Raw genomic sequence first — 24,683 nt, forward strand, 5'->3', positions numbered from 1 at the left:
GGGTTTTCTCAATGGGGGCGCGTTGGGGCGGGACTGCTGGTTGTCGGGTTTCAGTCCCGCCCCCAACGACGTCCGGCAACCCACGCTATTTTCCCTTGATTGACTTTAAACCCGCCTTGCGGGCTTAGCCAGCCAATTAAGGGAAAACTGGTGACTGAGGACATCAGCGTATGATGTTTCATCTGTCAAAAATTTTTGACAGATGAATTGTCAGCAACACTGACAATCTCTGTTCTAAGGTGAGCCCTTGTACTGAAGGCTCACCAAACCTCTTTCCTCAGCAGAAATCAGATGGCTGCTGTATCTGAGAATGCAGCAGCCATTCTGTCATCTCTGCCGTTGAGATGAGGCACCTCCGGATCCCCAAGGGTTGAAGCCTGCAGGAAGAAGCAAAGGTAAGTAAACTTTTTCTAACACTCTACACTTACCTCTCCACACTTGCACCCATCACTCACCTCCACAGCGGACTTTTCGATCCCTCTCACCCCCGCAGACCCACTGCCCGCCTCGCTGACCCTGGTGAAGTTCACAGCCGTCGGGATGCCCGCACTTGCAGGGGTAAAATGGGGATAAGCCTATTAACTGCCTGTTAACTACCTGTTAATGGGCAGTTAATTGGCTGTAATCCCCTTCCCGCCTCAAGGAGACGGGTCCCTGCGCATGTCGGGGACCTGCCTCCCAGGAAGATGGCACGGAGGTGGATTGGGAGCGGATTCGGTACCTGCTCCCAGTTTCTGCCATTTTCCCGGCAGTCTCGCCTCTATACCTGCCTCCCCAGGGCTGGCAAAATTACCCCGTGGTGTCCAAAACTCAATGCAGTACACCAGATGTGGTCTGACCAATTGTCTGTACAACTGAAGCTTAACTTCCTCCCCTTTGTATTCCAGACCCCTTGAGGTAAAGGCTAGCATTCCTTTTTGCATACTTTTTGTACCTGTGCACTAGCTTTGTGATGATACACAAACCCCTTTGCTCCTCCACAGTTCCTAGGGCTAGATTTTCAGTTGCTTGCACCAGCAGTTAGCGCCTTAAGAGAAGTGATTTTCGGGCGCTATTCGTGTAGCACCCGGGCGCAGCGCAGTTTGCGCCCCACCCCAAATTAAGTTGCCCGTTAGCGCCGGCGCAAAGTTTAGCGGCCGCCCGGATGCGCGCGCAGAAAATGACGTCACATCCTCGTGCAACGCCCTTTGGCCGCCCCGAATCCAAACTTCAGTCGGACCGCCCCATTCTGCAGCTGGCGTCCAGAGCGTTTGTAAAATTGAACGCAACACACCCTGGGGAGCGCAAATTAAAGGGCACTCCTCCTGCACTATAAACGGCAGTCTGCATGTGTTGTGTGGAAGGATCCAGTGTGTTGTTGTGAACGGTGTATTTATGTTTCCGGCCACCGCCACCACCACCTCCTCCTCCTCTTCATCCTCATCCTCCTCCTCCTCCTAAAAAAACACATGCACCCTTCCCCTTTAAGAGCTCACTGGCACCAGAGTGTCTGCCGTGCGCTGCGCCCGAGCTCGGGCGCTGCGCTCTGCACCGCCGGCTTAGCGCCTAAAGATAGTAGTGGAACGCCTCTTTTAGCGTTCCACCAACCTCTTAGGGCGAAGCCACTGAATTTCCGGCAACGGGGCGCTACTTTGGGGCGGGCGCTAACTTCGGGCGGGCGCTAAGGTTAGCGCCCCAAAACTGTCTATACTGAAAATCTAGCCCTCAGTCTCTCACCATTAAGAAGATATTCCAATTTGTATTTCTTTGATCCAAGATGGATGACCTCACTCTTCCCCACATTGAACACCATCTACCACAGTTTTACCCACTCACTTAATCTGTCTATGCCCCTTGGTAGCTTCTTACTCCTGTCTACACAACTTACTGTGCCTCCTAAATTAGCTCCTCAGCCTGTACCAGATAAACTCCTATGCTCCAACCAACTCTACAACTCTTGCTTCCAAAATTATAGTAAATTTTCCTTTTTAACTATAAGCAATATATTGAAGTATTATATTAAAATATGGACAGAATATATAACTGAAATGTCTGCATGCTCTGGTCCAATTATCCTCATCCCTCTCACCCCATTCATCGCAAGACTACATTTGTTCCTGACTCCCAGTGTGCATCACCACAGGAGATCAACTTGTGTGTGTGTGTGGGTGGGTGTAGTACAAATGGCATGATAGTCTTGCATTCAGATGCCTTTCTGAATAAATCCAGCTGTGCTCTTAGTGTCATCTGCACCACTTGATTTGCCTGGCTAATAACTCCACAACCTTGTAAAAAAAAATAACTCCACAACGAGAGTCGTTCTACATCTAACAAAAGGTTAATTTTGGGGGAGGGGGTGTAATTTGCTTCTTGTTTTATTTAACCTGAGTTTAATCCAGAGAAACACTTAGGATAGTTAAAAGTAATGCAAAGGCTTTTTTTATAGAAACAAAATGATCACGTTTTGGAATTTGTCATCCTAATCTTGTTTATCTGTCTGCAGTCAAATACCTCTCTCAAATTTATATAGGATTTACAACAGGCATGGTGCTTAACCCCAAGCTGGGAATGGGGTCATTGCAATTGTATGCTGTTGTAAAGCTTAATGCCATACCCCAGCCACAAATCATTTAGTGTGCTGTGGTAAATCATCACCATGCATTGTTTTGATTGTAGCTTTAACTGTTAGGGAGGGAAACAAAATCATGTTGAGGCTGAAATCTAATTTATTGGTTACTTTTGTATGTGTAATTTGTTACTTATAGTTTATAAGTATATTTACATAAATTAATTACATTAATTTTCTGCCTCAATCCAGCCCAAAAATAAACTGGAATTCACTTCGAGATCATTGTTCAACCCTCAGTTGATTTTTTTAATGTGTGTTTCCGTCAAACGGCACTTGTGACGTTTCAGTAGTCATAAAGACCTCCTTATTTCATTGGGTTCAAGTTGAACATTTCCTGTGGAACATACAGCAATGTAGACTGGAAACTTTCATGGACGAAAGTCCTGCAACATGATTGCATTTTTTTTAAGGCATCCCTTCTAATTATCTTACATCTCCGTTTTAGTGCCTTTGCCAAGCTTGTACAGTAATTCATATGTTGGCAAATGAACAGCTGAGAAGCTGTACTTATTTAGAAGAGTGCTGTTCTTTCTCACTGGTTTGAAGATGATTGTAACCTGATGACTAAAAGGAATGTCTTTATGGCATCATAATGACACACTAGCTTCTCCCCCCAACTCCATGAATTGATGGATCTGTCAGGATAATTGCTGGGTTCCTGAAACATAGCATCATTTTCTACAGTAAAAGGGCAGACGGGTAACTTTTTAATGATGGCAGTGTTACACTTTATGTGCTGTATTTTCCATTCACCACCTCATTTCCGTAACATTACAATTAGGCACAGTCTAGGAAGGTGCACAGTTTTGCTGGTCTGAGTTCCTTAAAAGGGAAATGGTTTAGAATTCATCAGCATTATTCCCCCCAACCCCACCTAAGCAAATCCACTGTCCAACTCCAGATGCTGCCTGTCACAATTTGCTAACCTGAATCAAAAAGGCCTCTAGGTTAATTTTGAACAACCAAACTCGTACAATAATGACGTGTCCTAGCGCTCCACCAAAGCACCCTGGACAAAAATAGATCAGTGAGGCTTCCAGCCGTTCCCCATCGCACACCTCTCCTATGTCATTGCTGGCTCAAGTGTTAGCACTCCCCTGCTCTGAGGAATCTAATGTGCAAAACACACGCTGCAGCTTTCAAATTCATACTGAGGCTGTTCGCAGCGTCACCCACATCACTCATCCTGGACACATGAGAAGGCACAATAAAAAGTTGTAGAAATGTAGATTTATGAGGGCCTCACTAGGTGTAATAAATAAATTTTTCTTTGAAATCAGATTAATTGTATTTCATAATTTATCAATCATCCAGATTGTATGTTCTGAATATCATGCAGTTATCGATAAGGCTAATCAAGTACGGGGCTGCACCTTGTGAGCTTTTGGTAAGTTGTATTGGGTTATAATCAGTCTGTATAATTGGTAAAGCTATGTTTACGATAATATGCCATTTCCAATCATGAAAAGGACATGAATGTATTTAGGAAAGTTCAGAGAGCAGCAAGGACGACTCTGACATAAGAACATAAGAACATAAGAAATAGGAGCAGGAGTAGGCCAATCGGCCCCTCGAGCCTGCTCCACCATTCAATAAGATCATGGCTGATCTGATCCTAACCTCAAATCTTCTATCACTCTGCATCCACCCGAACCCATGTGATCTCCCGGGAGAGGCGAAAAACCAGATAAAGACCCAATGGCCAATTTGGGAGAAAAAAATCTGGGAAATTCCTCTCCGACCCATCTAGGCGATCGAAATTCTTCCAGGAGATCACTCTGTCCCTATATTTTCTACAGTACTTACCTTCTGTAAAGGCGATCTCCACCCCAGCCAGGAACAGGAATAAAACCATCTCCTGAAATCTAACAGAATTAGAACACAGTAGGAGCAGAACAAGGCTACACGGCCCCTGGGCCCGCTCCACTACCCACAGGGCCATGACCATTCCGAACCCAGACTCATGTCCAATTTCCTGCCCGCTCCCCGTAACCCTTTATTCCCTTCACTTCTAGGAAACTATCTATTTCTGTTTTAAATTTATTTAATGATGTAGCTTCCACAGCATTCTGGGGCAGCAAATTCCACAAACCTACCACCCTCTGAGTGAAGAAGTTTCTCCTCATCTCAGTTTTGAATGAGCAGCCCCTTATTTTAAGATTATGCCCCCTAGTTCTAGTTTCACCCATCATTGGGAACATCCTCACCGCATCCACCCGATCAAGCCCCTTCACAATCTTATATGTTTCAATAAGATCGCCTCTCATTCTTCTGAACTCCAATGAGTAGAGTCCCAATCTACTCAACCTCTCCTCATATGACCACCCCCTCATCCCCGGGATTAACCGAGTGAACCTTCTTTGTACTGACTCGAGAGCAAGTATGTCTTTTCTTAAGTATGGACACCAAAACTGTATGCAGTATTCCAGGTGCGGCCTCACCAATACCTTGTACAACTGCAGCAATACCTCCCTGTTTTTATATTCCAACCCCCTAGCAATAAAAGCCAACATTCCATTGGCCTTCTTAATCACTTGCTGCACCTGCATACTAACTTTTTGAGTTTCGTGCACCAGGACCCCCAGATCCCTTTGTACTACAGTACTTTCCAGTTTCTTGCCATTAAGATAATAACTTGCTCTATGATTTTTCCTGCCAAAGTGCATAACCTCACACTTTCCAGTATTGTATTCCATCTGCCAAATCTCTGCCCACTTACTTAGCCTGTCTATGTCCCTTTGCAGGTTTTTTATGTCCTCCTCACTCACTACTTTCCCTCCCATCTTTGTATCATCTGCAAACTTTGATATGTTACACTCGGTCCCCTCCTCCAAATCGTTAATATAGATTGTAAAGAGTTGGGGACCCAGCACTGACCCCTGCGGAACACCACTAGTTACTGGTTGCCAATCTGAGAACGAACCATTTATCCCAACTCTCTGCTTTCTGTTAGAGAGCCAATCCTCCACCCACGCCAGAATATTACCCCCAATCCCGTGATTTTTTATCTTGAGCAATAATCTTTTGTGTGGCACCTTGTCAAATGCCTTTTGGAAGTCTAAATACACTACGTCCACTGGTTCCCCTTTATCCACCCTGTATGTTACTTCCTCAAAAAACTCAAGCAAATTTGTGAAACATGACTTCCCCTTCATGAAACCATGCTGAGTTTGCCCTATTAAATTATGTTTATCCAAATGTCCCGTTACTGTCTCCTTAATAATGGACTCTAACATTTTACCAACCACAGATGTTAGGCTAACAGGTCTATAGTTTCCAGCCTTCTGCCTACTACCCTTTTTAAATAAGGGTGTTACATTAGCAGTTTTCCAATCTGCCGGGACCTTTGCTGAGTCCAGTGAGTTTTGGAAAATTATTACCAATGCATCCACAATCCCTACCGCTACTTCCCTCAAGACCCTGGGATGCAAGCCATCAGGTCCAGGGGATTTATCCGCCTTGAGTCCCATTATTTTACCAAGTACCACTTCCTTAGTGATTTTAATCGTATTTAGTTCCTCCCCCCCTAGAGCCCCCTGTTTGTCCAGTGTTGGGATATTCTTAGTGTCCTCTACTGTAAAGACTGATACAAAATAATTGTTCAGTGTTTTTGCCATCTCCATGTTTCCCACCATTAATTTCCCGGTCTCATCCTCTAAGGGACCAACATTTACTTTAGCCACCCTTTTTCTTTTTATATAACTATAGAAACTTTTACTGTCTGTTTTTATATTTTTTGCTAATTTACTTTCATAATCTATCTTCCCTTTCTTAATCAATCTTTTTGTTATTTTTTGCTGTCTTTTAAAGACTTCCCAATCTTCCATCCTCCCACTAGATTTGGCTACCTTATATGCCCTTGTTTTTAGTCGGATACTATCCTTAATTACTTTACTTAGCCACGGATGGCTATCTTTTCTTTTACACCCTTTTTTCCTCAGTGGAATATATTTTTTTTGGAAGTTGTAAAATAACTCCTTAAATGTACACCACTGGTCATGTACCGTCTTACCCTTTAATCTATTTTCCCAGTCCACTCTAATTAATTCCGCTCTCATACCTTCATAGTCTCCTTTATTCAAGCTCAGCACGCTTGTTTGAGATCCAACCTTCTCACCCTCTAATTGAATATGGAACTCAACCATGTTATGGTCACTCATTCCAAGGGGATCCTTTACTAGGACATTTTTAATTAATCCTGTCTCATTACACAGGACCAAATCTAAGGTTGCTTGCCCCCTGGTCGGTTCAGTTACATACTGCTCAAGAAACCCATCCCTAATACACTCAATGAACTCTTCCTCAAGGCTGCTCTGCCCAATTTGATTTGTCCAGTTAATATGATAATTAAAATCCCCCATAATTATAGCTGTTCCCTTATTACAAGCCTCAACTATTTCCTGATTAATACTCCGTCCAACAGAGTTGCAACTGTTCGGAGGCCTATAGACTACACCCACTAGTGTTTTTTTCCCCTTATTATTCCTTATCTCCACCCAAACTGTTTCACAATCCTGCTCCTTTGACCCAATATCATTTCTCTGTATTATAGTGATTCCTTCCTTTATTAACATAGCCACCCCACCTCCTCTCCCTTCCTGCCTGTCCTTCCTGATTGTTAAATAACCTGGTATGTTTAATTCCCAGTCATGGTCACCCTGCAGCCATGTTTCTGTAATGGCCACAAGATCATACCCATATGTCATTATTTGTGCCGTTAACTCATTCATTTTGTTACGAATGCTACGTGCATTCAGATAAAGAACTTTCAAATATGTTTTGTAACACTTAGTTCCTGTTTTTTCCCTTTTTAGTACTTTACTTTTTACTCCATACCTTCTGTCCCTTCCTGACACATTCTGTTTTTTAATTCCCCCACTGCTACCTAAGTCTATGACCTTCTCTGTTGTCATTTCTATTATTTGCTCTCTAGAAACCTCCCCCCCACTAATTAGTTTAAAGCCCTCTCTACAGCCCTAGTTATATGATTCGCCAGGACTCTAGTCCCAGCACTGGCCAAGTGGAGTCCGTCCCAACAGAACAGCTCCCTCCTGTCCCAGTACTGGTGCCAGTGTCCCAAGAAGCAAAACCCATTTCTCCCACACCAGTCTTTGAGCCACGCATTTAACTCTAAAATTTCCCAAGTTATTAGGATCTGTGGACAGAATTGAACTTCTTTTCACTGGCTGAGTTTGAACATAATCCAAGTCTTTAAAATGAAATACTGTACGTCTTGAATGAGTAATTCATAAATAAGCAGTTATGTAACTTGAACTGTGATCACCGAATGAGAGGACCTCTGCTCAAATTTGGCATGCCTCAGGCAATACCTTGGCATAAAGAATGGTTTCCTAAAAAGATATATGGGATAGACTGCTTTTTAAAGCAGTTAACATTGTGCTGCTTAACTCTTTCAACAAAAAAAAAGTTAGAAAAGTATCTATTTGAGAAAAGGATTGATGGCTTGAGAGTAAATGTAGGCATTTCTATTTCTGTCGCTTTGCAGAGTTGTCACCAGCGAGTGTGTCATGTAGCAACCCTGTAACATAAAAGTGACCCAAAAATGGTGCCATTTGAAGAGGGGTTTCACTGAATTTCTCCAGCAACAAAGTGCCACCTCTATTGTGTGCATCTGAACTGGAATCTCATACAAACCTATGCAGGCAAGCAACACATTATCATCACTGCTGGCCTGCATGGATCTTCCCCTGATATCAGGGAAGGTCACAGCCAGAATGTCGCAATTATTTAATCTCCTTGAAGAAAGTGAATAACAAGCAAATAAAACTGGGCAACTTCTCCCTGACTCTGTAAATGAATGAGAACTCTAGGATATGAATTTAACATGATAATCAGTATTACTCAACCCTGACCAGCTGCTCAACATTCCTTAGGTCCCAACAGGATGAGAGCCATAATGTTGCATAGAAACATAGAAGATAGGAGCAGGAGTAGGCCATTCAGCCCCTCGAGCCTGCTCCGCCATTCAATGAGATTATGGCTGATCATCCAAATTCAGTACCCTGTTCTTGCCTTCTCTCCATATCCCTTGATCCCTTTAGCCTTAAGAAATATATCCAACTCCTTCTTGAATATATTTAATAAATTGGCCTCTACTGCCTTCTTTGGTAGAGAATTCCACAGGTTCACCACTCTCTGGGTGAAGAAATTCCTCCTCTGTCCTAAATGGCTTACCCCTTATCCTTAGACTGTGACCCCTGGTTCTGGACTCCCCGACCATCGGGAACATCCTTCCAGCATCTAGTCTGTCTAGTCCTGTTAGAATTTTATAAGTTTCGATGAGATCCCCTCTCATTCTACTAAACTCCAGCGAGTACAAGCCCAATCAACCCAATCTCTCCTCATGCGTCATTCCTGACATCCCAGGTATCAGCCTGGTGAATCTTCACTGCACTCCTTCCATGGCAAGAATGTTACAGTGGGCATCTTATTGTAGGAATGGCTAGATTCCTAACTAAAGGACTGAGGTCGAGTCAGTCTATCAAACAAACGATGTTTAATACTATTGAACAGAGTTTAACACGAAAACACAGGAGAACTAAATTATAGGTCTGTACTCTTTGCTGGCTCCACGAGGACTGGCTAGGGCGGCTCCCCAGCCTCACGTCATCATGTTTTCCCGCCGCTGGAGGGTCACGTGATCAACGTGATGACGTCATCGCGTTTGGTCTCATTCTTAAAGGGACCGCGCTATGTACATACAATAATATGAACAAAGATACAGATTCATTCTGTAGCTAATAATTTGTTAAAGATAATTATGTACATTAGATCAGAGTCCCCTGGTGGCTCTGCCACATGCGCACCCCCCCCCCCCCAGAATTGTCTTTAACAGTAAAAGTCAATCGACTAGGCGGTCTGACAAGCCTGTCACAGCAACCCCTGTATTCTTGGAGTGGACGTTGTTGAACAGCGGGAGGGCTGGCGGATGGAAGCCTTCGGTCTGGCGTGGATGCAGCGGGAGGTCGACCACGTCGTGGTGGCTGTGCAGCCTCTACTGGCCAGTCGATGTCTAGGTGTGCCGGTTTGAGACGGTCAATGGATATGTGGTCGGGTTTACCACCGATGTCTACAGAGAAACTCTTGTCGCCTGTCTCCAGTACGCGAAAAGGGCCTGTGTAAGGGGCCTTGAGCGGATCCCTATGGGCATCATGACGAATGAATACAAATTCAGCATTCTTTAGCTCCGCTGGCACGTGTGAAGATGGAAGGCCGTGATGCGAAGTTGGGATAGGCGCAAAAGCCTTGGCTGTTTCCCGGTGGTTGCTGAGTTGGTCGGCTGCGGACCACGGCTCAGTTGGAAGCGGCAGGAAATCTCCCGGTACGCGGAGTGGCTGGCCGTACACGAGCTCTGCAGCGGACGATTGCAGGTCCTCTTTGGGTGCCGTGCGAAGACCCAACATGACCCACGGAAGCTTATCCACCCATCCGGCGCCTTGGAGGCTGGGCCTCAGCGATGCCTTTAACGATCTGTGGAAACGTTCGCACAAACCGTTGGCCTGTGGGTGATAGGCTGTGGTGCGGTGAAGCTTGGTGCCGAGACCCTGGGCCACAGCGTTCCAGAGCTCGGAAGAGAACTGTGGACCGCGGTCTGAAGAAATGTCCGCCGGAACGCCGAAACGTACGACCCACGAGGAGAGGAATGCTCTGGCGACATCAGCGGACGTAGTAGTCGCCAAAGGAACTGCCTCTGGCCACCTAGTAGTACGATCGACCATGGTGAGGATGTGTGTGAACCCCTGTGACGGTGGAAGTGGCCCGACGAGGTCCACGTTGACATGGTCGAATCGATGTTCTGGTACTGCGAACGTGGCCAATGGGGCCTTGATGTGACGTTGCACCTTAGACTTTTGACAGACGACGCAGGTGTTAGCCCAGTCGCAGATATCCTTACGCATTCCTCTCCAGACGAACTTAGCCGACATTAATTTTTGAGATGCCTTCACGCCAGGATGCGAAAGTCCATGTACGGCGTCAAAAACTTTGCGGCGCCAGGCAACTGGAACGATCGGGCGGGGATCTCCCATGGAGACATCGCAGAGTAACGAGGTGCCTGCAGCGTGGAATTGCACATCGGCCGGTTGGAGGCTAGAGGTGTCGGTGCGATATGCCTGTGTTTCAGGGTCGGATGCCTGATCGGTAGCCATGAGGGCATAATCGATGCCCAGCTGGACCGCCCGTACGGTCGCGCGAGAAAGGAAATCAGCTACCAAGTTGTCCTTGCCAGCTACGTGTTGGATGTCTGTCGTGAATTCTGAAATGAAAGTTAGCTGTCGCTGCTGTCGAGCCGACCACGGTTCGGCGGTCTTGGCCATGACGAAGGTCAGTGGTTTGTGATCTACAAACGCAGTGAAGGGACGTCCTTCTAACAAAAAACGGAAATGGCGGATAGCCAGGAACAGCGCCAGCAACTCCCGGCCGAAAGTGCTGTATTTGCATTCATTGCGCCGGAGTTGGCGGCTGAAAAATGCCAGTGGTTGCCACGTCCCATTGACCCACTGTTCCTGTACGGCGCCAATGGCAAAGTCGGAAGCGTCGGTGGTAAGGGCGATGGTGGCACCTGGCAGAGGGTGCGCCAACATAGTTGCATTGGCTAGAGCGGTTTTTGTGTTGTCGAAAGCGTTGTCCATTTCGACCGTCCAGACTATTGTATCCTTTCCAGCCTTGCCTCTGAGGGCCTCATAGAGGGGCTGCATGAGTTGTGCTGCCTTAGGTACAAAGCGGTGATAGAAATTCACCATGCCCAGGAATTCTTGAAGAGCCTTGGTGGACTGCGGCCTTGGGAATGCCGTAATTGCTTCGACCTTTGACTGCAGCGGAATTGCGCCCTCCGAAGTAATGCGGTGGTCCAAGAAGTCAATCTGCTGTAGGCCGAACTGACACTTGGCCGGGTTGATTATGAGGCCATGTTGGCTGAGGCGCCGAAAGAGGGTGCGTAGATGGCAGACGTGTTCTTCTTGGGTAGAGCTGGCTATCAGGATGTCGTCGAGGTAGACAAATAAAAACCTAAGATCCCGCAGGACCGAGTCCATTCGTCGCTGAAAAGCCTGTGCAGCGTTCTTGAGCCCAAATGGCATCCGTAGAAACTCGAACAGTCCAAAGGGAGTGATGACTGCAGTTTTCTGGACGTCCTGCGGGTGTACGGGAACTTGGTGGTAGCCACGGACGAGGTCGACCTTGGAGAAGATTGAGTTTCCCGCCAAATGGGCGGAGAAATCCTGAATATGCGGGATCGGGAGTAGTGGCGTCATTAAGGCGTCGGTAGTCCCCGCATGGCCGCCATCCGCCGCCGGGCTTCGGGACGATGTGGAGAGGCGAGGACCAGAGACTATTCGACCGGCGAATAATCCCCAGCCATTCCATCGTGGCAAACTCTGCCTTCGCAGCCGCGAGCTTGCCGGGTTCCAGGCGCCGAGCTCGTGCGTAAACTGGAGAGCCAGTCGTAGTAATGTGGTGTTTGACACCATGCTTAGTGGCCGAGGAGGAGAAAGTGGGCTTGGTCAGCTCCGGGAATTCACCTAATAGGCGAGTGAACTCGTCCGGCGAGGGCAACGCGCAGGAGACAGTGTGCGACGTTGCGGAACTGCGGAAGCAAGGGATGGAGTGGAAGGTGGCCGCGTTAACCAATCGACGATTTCTTACATCCACCAAGAGGCCGTTGGCGCATAAGAAATCCGCGCCGAAGATGGCTTGCGAAACCTTGGCTGTGATGAATTCCCACTGAAACCGTTGCCCGCCGAAGCACACCTTGACCCGCCGTTTGCCAAAGGTACGAATGGCCCCGCCATTAGCTGCCTCGAGGGAGAGGCCGTGCCTCCCAGACTGAATATCGAGTGCTGAGGCAGGAAGGATGCTACACTGCACCCCGGTGTCGCATAAAAAGCACCGGCCCGAGAGGGAATCTGTAATGTAGAGGAGCTTCCCGGAATTTCCAATCGCGGCCGCGGAGCGTCCCTCAGACTCGGTCCTCCTTTTCTGGAGTTGCTGCTGGTGTTGATGTTTTTTTTTTAGGCACGAAACTGCAGGGAGGGCGGCAGCCTCTGGCTTTCATGCCGAAACGGGCGTGGTAAAAGCACAAGCCGGGGGATGGAGGCGTCGGGGCGGCGTTCGCGGGGGAGGGGTGCCTCGTGGCGGCGCAGTATTGCTGCGTGACCGCATAAATCGTATCTGCTTCTGCAGCAAGTGCTGCGCAAACTGTGGCTTCCGATCTGGCGAGGGCAGCCTGAACCTGCTCGGGTAGTTGACTCGGGAATAACTCCCGAAAGAGGAAACATTGTGGTTCGGAGCCAAGGAGCGTGAGCACCTGGCTCATTAACTCGGATGGCTTGGAATCGCCAAGCCTGGGCATAGCGAGCAGTCGACGGGCACGCTCCGCCTTCGTGAGCCCGAAGACCTGTATTAACCGCGCTTTAAGAGTATTATACTTGCTGTCAACCGGGGGGTTTTCGAGCAGGCTGATGATCCGTGAGGCCGTGGAGCTGTCGAGTGCGGAGACCACGTAAAGGTAACGGGTCTGATCCGCAACGATGTTTCGGAGTTTGAATTGTGCTTCTGCTTGTACGAACCAGGAGGCCGCCTGTTGTTCCCAAAACTGTGGGAGCTTCAAAGCCACGGATCGCTTCCATGTTTCGTTTCGCTTTGCTTCTTCCGCGAAAATTGTTCACACAAATTCGGGGTCACCACTGTAGGAATGGCTAGATTCCTAACTAAAGGACTGAGGTCGAGTCAGTCTATCAAACAAACGATGTTTAATACTATTGAACAGAGTTTAACACGAAAACACAGGAGAACTAAATTACAGGTCAATACTCTTTGCTGGCTCCACGAGGACTGGCTAGGGCGGCTCCCCAGCCTGACGTCATCACGTTTTCCCGCCGCCGGAGGATCACGTGATCAACATGATGACGTCATCGCGTTTGGTCTCATTCTTAAAGGGACCGCGCTATGTACATGCAATAATATGAACAAAGATACAGATTCATTCTGTAGCTAATAATTTGTTAAAGATAATTATGTACATTAGATCAGAGTCCCCTGGTGGCTCTGCCACATTACCCCATTTATATTAAGAAAATGCTGCTGCTGAATTTGCTCCATTTACATTGCAAGGCTAATTCAGCAACAATAGAAGAACTGCATGCATGCAAGCTTTGTGCCTGTACAGTTGTTCAGAAGTAGTTTTCGACCACTAAGCATTTTCTTAATATAAATGGGGTAAGGTGCACAGTGTAACATTATGGCTCTAATCCTGTTGGGACTTGAGGAACGTCGTGCAGCTGGTCAGGGTTGAGTAATGTTGATTCTAATGTTAAATTTATATCCTAGAGTTCCCTTTCACATTCAGAGTCGAGGAGAAGTTACCCAGTTTTATCAGCTTGTTATTCACTTCCTTCAGGAGATTAAATAATTTGTAGAATGTGAATAATAAAAGAAAAATCTGCAATTGCTGGAAATCTGAAACAATAGTAGAAAATGTTGGAGAAACAGCAGGCCAGTCAGCATCCGAAAAGTCGTAACTCAACTTTTCTCTTTACAGATGCTAATTGACCTGCAGTATATTTCCAGCATCTTATTTTTATTTGTCACAAGTGCATGAGGCGTCGAACTGTAAATGACCTGCAGGAAGCGGCAAGTGTGATGTGAATTTTTTTGTTCCACACCGTTCTGATATATTTTATTCAAAATGTTTTTAAAAATTCACATTCCATTTTGTTTTCTCTTTTTGCGTTCCCCCTTATGCAACTTTAATAATTGAGAGCCATCAGATGATATCTTTTCAATTCTCTGACACCACACTCACTTCAAGATGATGTCCCTCCCTATCGGAGCACCATGCCTCCCTCCCTCCCCTGACGACCCTGAAATTGTCAACTCACCAGTTGAGGCATTATTTATTTTGGGGAGGCCACAGTATTGGAAACAAAGGCAGAGTTAAATATTAACAGTTGCAGTGTCTCTTCAATAAGGCAAGTGCAGTAACGGATATCAGATATAGCCCGATCTTGTACCTTGTGTGTTTTGGATGGCCTTGAAACGTGCTCCAGTGAAGATTGCAGTAAATAATCCTCTGAAGCAGCATCCTGCTACTGTTTATCAGAATGTGAGGAAAAATGGTTTGTGGCAATATAGGGAAGGCTTGGCTTCTTTGATCTTGACCTAGATTATCCCCTGTACCTCTATTATAAAGGGGGAGTGCATTTAGCCTTTTCTATAGGTTCGGGCTAGGTGTGCTGCCACCTATTGTTTCAATCCTCTTCAAAAATGTAGAATCTGCAGTTGATTCCATGAGTTATTTGAAATGTTTCCTAGCATTAGAACTATTGTCCTTGACTTGCTGTAGGCCGCAGCTTTAACACATAGGAATGACGTCTTTCTCTGCATATAGTTCACATGAATTTGTAATAAGTGCACCAAGAACAGAATGTATCTTTCAAAGTTTGCATTGACTGTATTTAAAACGCAAGCTGTCTGACATTAAAAGATTTAAGTTGATCTTTCTGGTAGCTAGTGGGGATGTTGCTTTGTACCATTTTAGTGCAGTACAGACCCGACTGCAGTTGTACAGACTTGACCTAGCAGTTATATAGTGTGTATCCACAGCTGGAAAAAATCTGTCAGTAAGGACCAATATTGTATTTTGGATTATGTTCTCAATATGGAAAGGTTGGCTGAATGCCTGGGTCACATCAGTATAAGCCTACTTCTACTTCAAAATAGATTAGATTTTATTTAAACAATCACCAGTTCATTAATGGTGGGGGAGGGGGAAATAAATGCATTTTGTTTTGAGTAATTACAGTAATAGGATTTAAATAAAGAAAATACTAACCAATGTTGTTCTGACTTTATGAATGTTTGTCTATCATACGATGAGAAAATAATTTGGCCCAAGATCAGTGTGTGGTACTTAAAATTAGATAAAGCAGTAAAGTAGGAAAGTATTTGCCATGTTTTTAAAAAAAAAAAAAAAAATTGTGTTTAATAAAATGTAGAAAACGAATTAACAATTGGGCACATGCACAGAATAGTTTATGCTTTTAATAATTGTGCATGAGATATGGAATCCTGGTTGTTGAGCAGACTCTGTCGAGCTGGAGCGAGCCAGATGGTTCCACAGAAAATCATGGGAAGCTCTGAAATTCTTTGAGGAAAAAATATTCATATCGATATGGCTAATAAAATTATAAATGCATCTTTTTAAATTATGTGTCAACTTTAACTAGTTGGCAGAGATTTTTTATTTCCGAGCTGTGTTGCAAATCTATTTTTCACATCTGCCCTTCTTGCTATTGGTATCTGCTGTGACTCAGATGTGCCGAAGCAGTTCCTCTGCATGAAACATTTAATATTACATGCTTTAATAAAATACAAGTACACGCTGGAAGCTGTCTGGCATGTAATGCATTACCTTTGTTTCTAGCTCATTGCTTAATATTAGACGGTATTCATGTAGCTCAAAACCACAATCAGTCAGAATGGCAAATAATTTTATCCAGGTATCTCATTATTTGTATGCTAACTCAAAATCCCCTTTCAGAGAACATTCAAGTAAATGTATAATGAAGATTTATTTTTGTTCCAGAGAACATCAATTTAAAGCTTGTCAGAAATGAATAAAATGTTTCATTTTGGTATAACCTCGGTGAAATTTTTCTTGGCACACAGTATGTTAAGTGGTAGCTAAATTATTTTGCCCTTTTTTGCACACTCTCACCAACACAATTTTTCTGGAAACTCTGGTGTGTTTAGGTGTGCTTAAAATAATGCACAACTGTAGCGGCCTATCCAAAAGCACCTGCAAATGGCCACTTAAGCAGCGTAAATAGCACTCTGGAGTGCCCAGTATCAGGGAGAAGTGAAAGGACTGTGCATACAGAGGAAGTAAAGATTTATAGATGTAGACCTCCAGGTCATAATCGATGGTGTGAGGGCAAGGAGGTTTTCTCTGTATTGTGCAGAGGGCTAACCCACGAATAATCAGAAGTTCAGGCTGGTGCGGGAGGTCATTACACTGGCTGTAAATGCGGGGTCGTGTACCCCTTCTTTCTCCGAGGCGAGAGAGCTACCACTAAGTCAAGCTGGCACTAAGCAACAGTAATAATGAAAACTTGGTTACAATAACCAGAAAAGAACATTAAATGAATAAAGTTTGACCTTGGGGGAAAGAACTCCTCAATCATAGCCTGACGTAAGACTGCTTTTGCTAGTTCTTTGGTGTCGTCATTGTCATCTTCCTTGTGTGCCATGACTTCTCGCATGTCTTCATCAAGCAAACTGATGTATGTCTCCATGGTTATATTGTGCAGCACATCACTGCCATTTTGCCACTGTCTCTAGGGCATACTATAATGCATTCTGGCACATATTAAATGTGAGAACAGATGTTTCAGCACCCCAAATGTGTGCCTGATGTGGTTACGGGCTCTGTTCTCCTTTGAGCAGAGGCAGTTAAGGGGAGATTTGATAGTGGTGTTCAAAATCTTGACGAGTTTAGATAGAGTAAATAAAGTAAAACTTGTTTCCAGTGGCAGAAGGGTTGTTAACCAGAGGACACTGATTTAAGGTACAGGTAGACTATCCTTTATCCGAAAACCTCGGGACCAGCCGCGTTTCGGTTTTTGGAAAATTTCGGATTTCAGAAGGTATTTTATAAGACTGGGAAATTTGTTGGGCGCGGGGGTCGGGGTCGGCGGGGGGGTCGGCACGAGGGTCGGAGCCGTGCGCACGACTTACGCTGAACGAAAAAACTTTCGGTTTTCAGAGGATTTCGGTTTTCGGAAGTGCGGATAAAGGATACACTATCCCTTATCCGAAAGGGTGGGGGTCGGGGGGGGGAGAAAAGAATATCGGACAGGCCGCTGCAGCTATCGGACGGGCCACTGTATTGTTGGGTTCACTCTCCCGGTATACCTCTTTCACACTGCCTGGCTCGGCCTGCAATCTCCTACCCAGGAGGGAACTCAGTGACCCTCTGCCCTGCTCAGCGTAAGTCGTGCGCCACTCTGGTCATGTCGTGCGCACGACTTACGCTGAACGAAAAAACTTTCGGTTTTTAGAGGGTTTCGGTTTTCGGAAGTTCGGATAAAGGATAGTCTACCTGTAATTGGCAAAAGAACCAGAGGCGACAGGAGGGAAAAAAAATTAACACCGCAAGTTGCTTTGATCTGGAATGCACTGCCTGAAAGGGTAGTTGGTGGAACCAGAATCAATAATGACCTTAAAAAGGCAATTGGATAAATACTTGAGGAGGAAAAATGTGCAAGGCTATGAGGAAAGAGCAGGGGGCTGGGACTAATTGGATTGTTCTTTCAAAGAGCCGGCACAGGCATGATGGGCCGAATGGCCTCCTCCTGTGCTGTATCATTCTGTGATTCTATGAATATCCAGTAGGTGAGCTCTCTCGTTCTGTCAGGCTCTGTAACCATTGCAGGTTAGTTTTTGTCTCTTCCCCTCCCACTCCTGATGATGCCATTACTGAGCAATTCGCAACCAGTGCTTAAAATAAAGTGCTGGAATGATGAGGAGGGGAGGGAGATTGCACCTAAAACAGCTGCAGACTTAAACCCTGGGTCAGCAGCACTTGTTGAAACCAACGGGTTCAAAAATTCAATAAATAGATTGAATAGAAGGATGAAATTATTCCCAATACTTTCTAATTACTGTATATGAATTTTAACTGCAGTACTGCAGTGCTCTTCCTGCTTCAGTTGGATACCCATAGCTGTGAATTCTGTAGAGGATATATCTTTTTTTAGAAAATGGAGGAGCTGCAGTAACATTACTGAAATTGTAGGAATTTCATCAATATGTATTTTAAAGGAAACGATCAGTTTTGACTGGGAGCACTTTTGTACTGCTTTCTCCTGACCCCTCAAGCAATTACCACTTTAAACACTTTCAGTTGCAGAGAGAGGTTTTTGACATTCATTTTTTTGAGTACAGCTGTAACCATTCTCTTTAGATTTCTAACCATTGTCTATCTAAAAAAATAAATACCAAACCCTTAGGAATATCTGTCATCTTTGTCTCTTACAGCAGGCTAATAATTGCAATAGTTCTGTGTTAAGTTGTTCATCAGTTGTTTGCATTATCTGCTTGTTCAATAATCCTCCCTTTTGCTTTCCTTTCATGGTCTGGTTTACCACTCTAATGTGATGCTCGACTGAGCGACATACACTTTGTTCTCTTTGTTTCTCTGTACAGTGCAAAATAGTTGCTGTGTTTAAAAATAAAAAAGCAGTTATTGAGGTTTCCTCTCTGAGCTTTTATTCCACTTATTCATCACTCTGACAGTTCGGCTTTTGTGTGAGCGCACGCTTTGTGCTTTTGGAGTTTTTTGCTCATCACATTTGGGCAGACTGATTGAATAGTCTGAACTTTGGCAGAACTTTAAACAGGGATTTTTTTCCAATACCTTATCTGTCTCCGTTGCTATCTTTACAGGGACATTCCTGTGGACTTCAAGTACATTGCTGAGCCAAGTATGCACTCCATGCCTGCAGTAACGTTGTCACCAAACGGTGAGTTTGCCTATTCTCTGCACTCATTGTGCTATCCTGACCATTAAGCCACAACTTCATTAAAAAATACTATCTGATGCTATGTTAATTTTTTTTAGCAATATAGTTGATCACAACAACTTGCATGTATATAGCACCTTTTAAAACATCCCAAGGTGCTTCACAGAAGCGCTAGCAAACAAAATTTGACACCAAGATATTAGGACAGATGACCAAAAGAGGTAGGTTTTAAGGAGCGTCTTAAAGGAAGAGAGAGAGGTAGCGAGGCGGAGCGGTTTAAGGGGGGAATTCCAGAGCTTAGGGCCTAGGCAGCTCATCAATGATAGAGTGATTAAAATCGGAGATGCGCAAGAGGTCAGAATTGGAGAAGCGCAAAGATCTCGGAGGGTTGTAAGGCTGGAGGAGGTTACAGAGATGGGGAGGAGTGAGGCCATGGAGGGATTTGAAAACAATGATGAGAATTTTAAAATCGAGGTGTTGCCGGACCAGGAGCAAATATAGGTCAGCGAGCACCGAGTTAGGATACGGGCAGCAGTGTTTGGATGAGCTCAAGTTTATGTAGGGTGTAAGATGGAGGACGGTCAGGAGAGCATTGGAATAGTCAAATCTAGAGGTAATGGGCATGAATGATGGTTTCAGCAGCAGATGAGGTGAAGTAGGGGCGGATGGTGTTGCACACAGAATCAAGACCAAATGTAGTCTTCAAGTGAAGTGGAGTTAAAGGGCAGGGGATAATTGGACCGGGGCGCACATACGGAATTCGGTCCCCATTTTAAAGTCATATATTTTGTTCTTATTTTGATTTTTATGTTCCTATTTATAGTTAAACAGCAAAACATGCAAAAATTTGGGAAGCAGAAAAGTAGAGTTGGTTGGAGCATAGGAATTTCTCTGGAGTACAGGCTGAGGAGCGGAGAGGTGCTACAGGATCACCACTGGTGGGAGGGTGTAATTATAGTGTGACAATTTACATCGGCAGTTTCCATTATAAATGTGGAATTGGGAACTTCAAATGGAATTGCACACTGAGACGTGAGATTGTTTTTACTATAGATGTACTTTGTATGAGCCAATTGTATGAAATTAACTATTCTGTCACAAATATCTGGCTGCCCAACCTGCTACACCTGCAAACACTGCCACTGCAAAAACCCATTCATCTTGGCTTTTTTGTGATTATTTGGAAGCTATGGATGGTTTGTGCCATCAGCAGCTTCATCCATTAAAGTATAGTTGGGATGTATATTCTGAGCACCAAAATCCTGAATGTGGGCAAGGTGGACTAATTTTAGGATAAAACTAACATTTTTCTTCCTCCCCAATGCAACTTACCATTCCCCATGTTCCAAGATGGTGGGTAGGTGATCTGTTTCTAGACCTCTACTCATACACTACCTTGTAAATGACTTCTGGGAGAGTAACATGAGGTCATCCTGGTTAACTTCCCCTAATTTTTTTTTCCCTCCTCCTCCTCCAAGGGCAAATACGCCTTGTGGAGCAAACAAGATGCAGATCTTCCATGTGTGGAACTTATTTCTCTGACTTTGTGTCCTACTGCTCCATGTCTCAGGACACTGGTACACCAACAAGAACTATTCATAACAAACTAATCTCTATTTGTGCAATACAGATAGAGGGAGTTAAAGAAACTCAGACATACTTTTAAATCTGACAAAGTTGGCACTTGCAGGAGTTTACACTTGAGCCTTAAATAGTAATTGTGTGTGATACAGTTTTACACTCACACATGCAAAAGACCTGATTACTTTCTCATTTGTTTCCTGTGTAGGCAAATGGCTGGCATGTCAATCAATGGACAACCAAATTCTAATCTTTGGAGCTCAAAACAGATTTAGACTGAACAAGAAAAAGATCTTCAAGGGACACATGGTGGCAGGTTATGCCTGTCAGGTGGATTTTTCACCTGATATGAGGTGAGTTTTTCAGTTGTGACTTTTTTGACGATGAATTCATTTCTGATTCACTGTTGCATTTAACTAGAACTTTTCAGGTGATGGAATGCTCTCCACGTGCCTGGATGAGTGCAGTTCCAACAACACAAGAAGCTCAACACCATCCCGGACAAAGCAGCCTGCTTGATCGGCACCCCATCAACCGCCTTTAACATTCACTCCCTCCACCACCGGCGTACCGTGGCTGCAGTGTATACCATCTACAAGATGCACTGCAGCAACTCGCCAAGGCATCTTCGGTAGCACCTCCCAAACCCGCGACCTCTACCATCTAGAAGGACAAGGGCAGTATAACGTATGGAAACACCACCACCTCCAAGTTCCCCTTCAAGTCACACACCACCCTGACTTGGAAATATATCGGCGTTCCTTTATCGTTGTTGGGTCAGAATCCTGGCACTCCCTACCTAACCGCACTGTGGGAGTACCTTCACCAGACAGACTGCAGCATTTCAAAAGGCAGTTCACCACCACCTTCTCGAGGGCAATTAGGGATGGGCAATAAATGCTGTCCTTGCCAGCGACGCCCACATCGTGTGGGTGAATTAAAGAAAGAGTAGGCCATATGCAGTGTTAAAGGCTGAACTGAGATACCTTTGGGGGAAAAGGGGGAAACCATACTATATTTTTACTGCCACTCACACTAACGTGTCTGTATTCCTTGAACCTGGTAATTATTAACAGGCATACACGGGATCGAGTTTTGCATGGAAAATGCATGTAGGTTGTATGACAGTTATCTGAACGTTCTATTGAAAACTATTGTTGGTTGAAACAAACGTGGCAATGGAACAAATAGTTAATGTTGAGTGATTGACATCGGAAGGTATTGGCTAGTAATGTTATTTTGAAGCTCCTCAAAAATAGTGTATTATTCCTGAGGTTTTTCGTATCTTGCATCACAGATGGAAGGTACCCTATTCACAACTACCTTAAAAATCCATATTTAACTGATGAATTGACTCAATTGTTTAATCTTATATGCAGTACATCCACATAAATTTATTTTATAGGAAAAAAAAGTACAAAATCTTGGTCACTGGAAAAATTTGTACAAATATTTATTTGTGTCCGTGTGCCTTTTATTACACCTAGATACCGCTATCCTAGTCTTTGAAATCCATTTTAAAACAAACTTTGCCATGCATTCCGAAATGATTTTTTTTTTGTTCAAACAGCTATGTCGCCTCAGGAGATGCTGATGGAAAACTGAATATCTGGGACTGGAAGACGACCAAACTTTACAGTCGAATCAAAGCGCACGATAAGGTCTGCATTAGTGCAATCTGGCACCCGCATGAAACGTCCAAAGTCATCACGTGCGGCTGGGACGGGCTGATCAAACTGTGGGACTGATGGGAGTTCCTGGAATTTAAAGGTTTATTTGGTATCGGGACTCTTCAGCGAAATCGTGTATACGTTCCTTGAGAAGTGCTCTCTGGCCAGATACTTGGTGCCCTCCTTGCTGGCTGAAGACACGGACATGCTCAAGGAGAGTTGGCTGTATATTAGACTGAAAGGTTCAATACACAAGAGTATCCATCGGCTTTGTAACCTTTTATAAATTTGAGTAATTTTCTGTTGTAGGTTACTTTTTTTTAAAATTCCAACTAAACGATCACAGCCTAAAGTAATTTCCAGTTTTTAAAAGGTTCTTTTGAGACTCTGAAAAGATTTCAAAATCTTCAGTATCGCTTGCATCTCCCATTATTTATTTTGTAATTTGTGCAATTCTGAGGAAAGCTGTGGCCGCAAACTGGAAAATACAAGATAGAAGAGATTTTCAAATGCATAAGATCAAAAGTCCAAAAATTGTTGATGAAAAGTCCTTCAGTGCAAAGACTGGACCATTATACAATGCTTCTTTTGGGGGGAAAGATAGTTAAAAGAGCCCTCAGGATTGCAGCAGCTTCAAAGAACCTGCTGCCTTTGGAATGCAGAACCATTGTTTGATGCAACTATGCCTAATGTATTACTTCAGTGAACCATGGGGTACCATTCTCTTGATATTTCAGGGTATTTTCTTTTATCATATACATATTTGTTTAATGGAAACTGGATAATGCCTGTTTTCCTCCATAATTAATGACTATGAAACGCAGTTTTGAAATGAATAATTTCTGATTCTGTTAGAGGACCATCAATTACGGAGAAAAGCAGCCATTCTACGGTTAAGGAATTTGACCCTCATAGTGTCTCATGAATGAAAGTGACCATTCTTTAACTTTCTGTTGAAATAGTAAACTACATATATCATTCAGAAACCAAATTATTTACCATTTCAAAACTACTGTTGACTGTATGGTCAGGAATGTTTGTATAAAAGGAATTTTTTGTTTTCCTGTTTATTCCTATTGCAATCCTAGCCATCAATCTGCATATTCCGTACTATGTACCATGCAAGAGGAGTTTGCCCTTCAGTGCAATGGTGACCCTTTATACAATGGAGACCTTTTATACAGAGAGCTGGTTACATAACTCTGGCTTTTAGTGAAATGTGAATAACCTCTGTATAACTGAAACAAAGGCAAAATACTGCGAATGCTGGAAATCTGAAATATAAACAGAAAATGCTGGAAATACTCATCGGGTCAGGCAGCATCTGTGAAGCAAGAATCAGAGGTAGCATTTCAGGTCGGTGACTTTTCGTCAGAACTGGAAAATGTTAGTTCGTCGACCAGAAACATGAACTGTTTCTCTCTCTACAGATGCTGCCTGACCTGCTGAGTATTTCCAGCATTTTCTGTTTATATTTCTGTATAACTGAATGCTGGTTGAACCAGAAGGGAGAATCCCAAGTACCTGGGTTTTTTGTGGAAAGTTGCAAGGAGGGCATGGAGTTGAAACCAAACCCATACATGCTGGCATTCACGGGTCTCCAACAGAAGTCTTTAAATTATTTTTATGCTGCATGATTATGCTGCATGATTAATAAGAGTTTATTTTTTTGACATTGGTGAGCATGCAGACTTAACAAAAAATTGCGTTCTAAGGTTTTTTTTTAACTACTGTGGCTTCTTTGTTGTACAGTGTATATCCTAATAAACGTACTTTTCTATGCCATTGTGTGTATGTGCATGTGTGTGAGTGCATTTGTTTCAGTGGCATATTGGTTTCCAGTGTCAATTTAAGGCTGACAGCACGAAAGGACAGAGTTCATAATAAAATGCCAAGCAGTCAACTTTGACAGACGAACAGAAAGCATTTTACAGAGGGAAGTTGCACTTGAACTTTTATGTACTGAAAACCGCCTGTTTGACTTTTATAAATCTCAAGAGACAAAAGAGGTTATGATCTGGGCAGTTATTAATCATTGTGCACTTTGAATGGTATATAGGAAATTCAAATTGACTGACTTTGTAATTTGATACTGATTTTAATATCCTGACAGGTCAGTCAGCGTACAGGCTACCCTGTAGTCTTGTATGAAGTTATCTGATGCACAGAATAAGCTCCCATTTGTGAAGGTAATAGGCTTGCATTTGCAGAGGTCATAAATAAGACAAGTGTGGTGGTATCGTGACAATTTAACAAGTTGATCGATGTCAGAGCTGAGGCAGG

General features: G+C 44.1%; 1 protein-coding gene across 1 annotated transcript in view; it reads left to right on the top strand.

Annotated features, from left to right (window-relative positions):
• cdc40 (cell division cycle 40 homolog (S. cerevisiae)) overlaps positions 1–24,185 on the top strand; it is a 148,689-nt gene extending 124,504 nt beyond the window's left edge. Inside the window, exons 13-15 of the mRNA XM_085997797.1 lie at positions 19,073–19,149; positions 20,939–21,083; positions 22,301–24,185. Of these exons, the coding sequence (XP_085853923.1) occupies positions 19,073–19,149; positions 20,939–21,083; positions 22,301–22,478 (400 nt within the window). The 3' untranslated portion in view covers positions 22,479–24,185. The remainder of the gene's footprint in view (positions 1–19,072; positions 19,150–20,938; positions 21,084–22,300) is intronic.
• The last annotated feature ends 498 nt before the right edge of the window (positions 24,186–24,683 follow it).

Source organism: Somniosus microcephalus, chromosome 9 (assembly GCF_052327205.1).
Source record: "Somniosus microcephalus isolate GS21.2 chromosome 9, FLI_Smic_1.0, whole genome shotgun sequence".
In the NCBI taxonomy this organism is placed as follows: domain Eukaryota; kingdom Metazoa; phylum Chordata; class Chondrichthyes; order Squaliformes; family Somniosidae; genus Somniosus; species Somniosus microcephalus.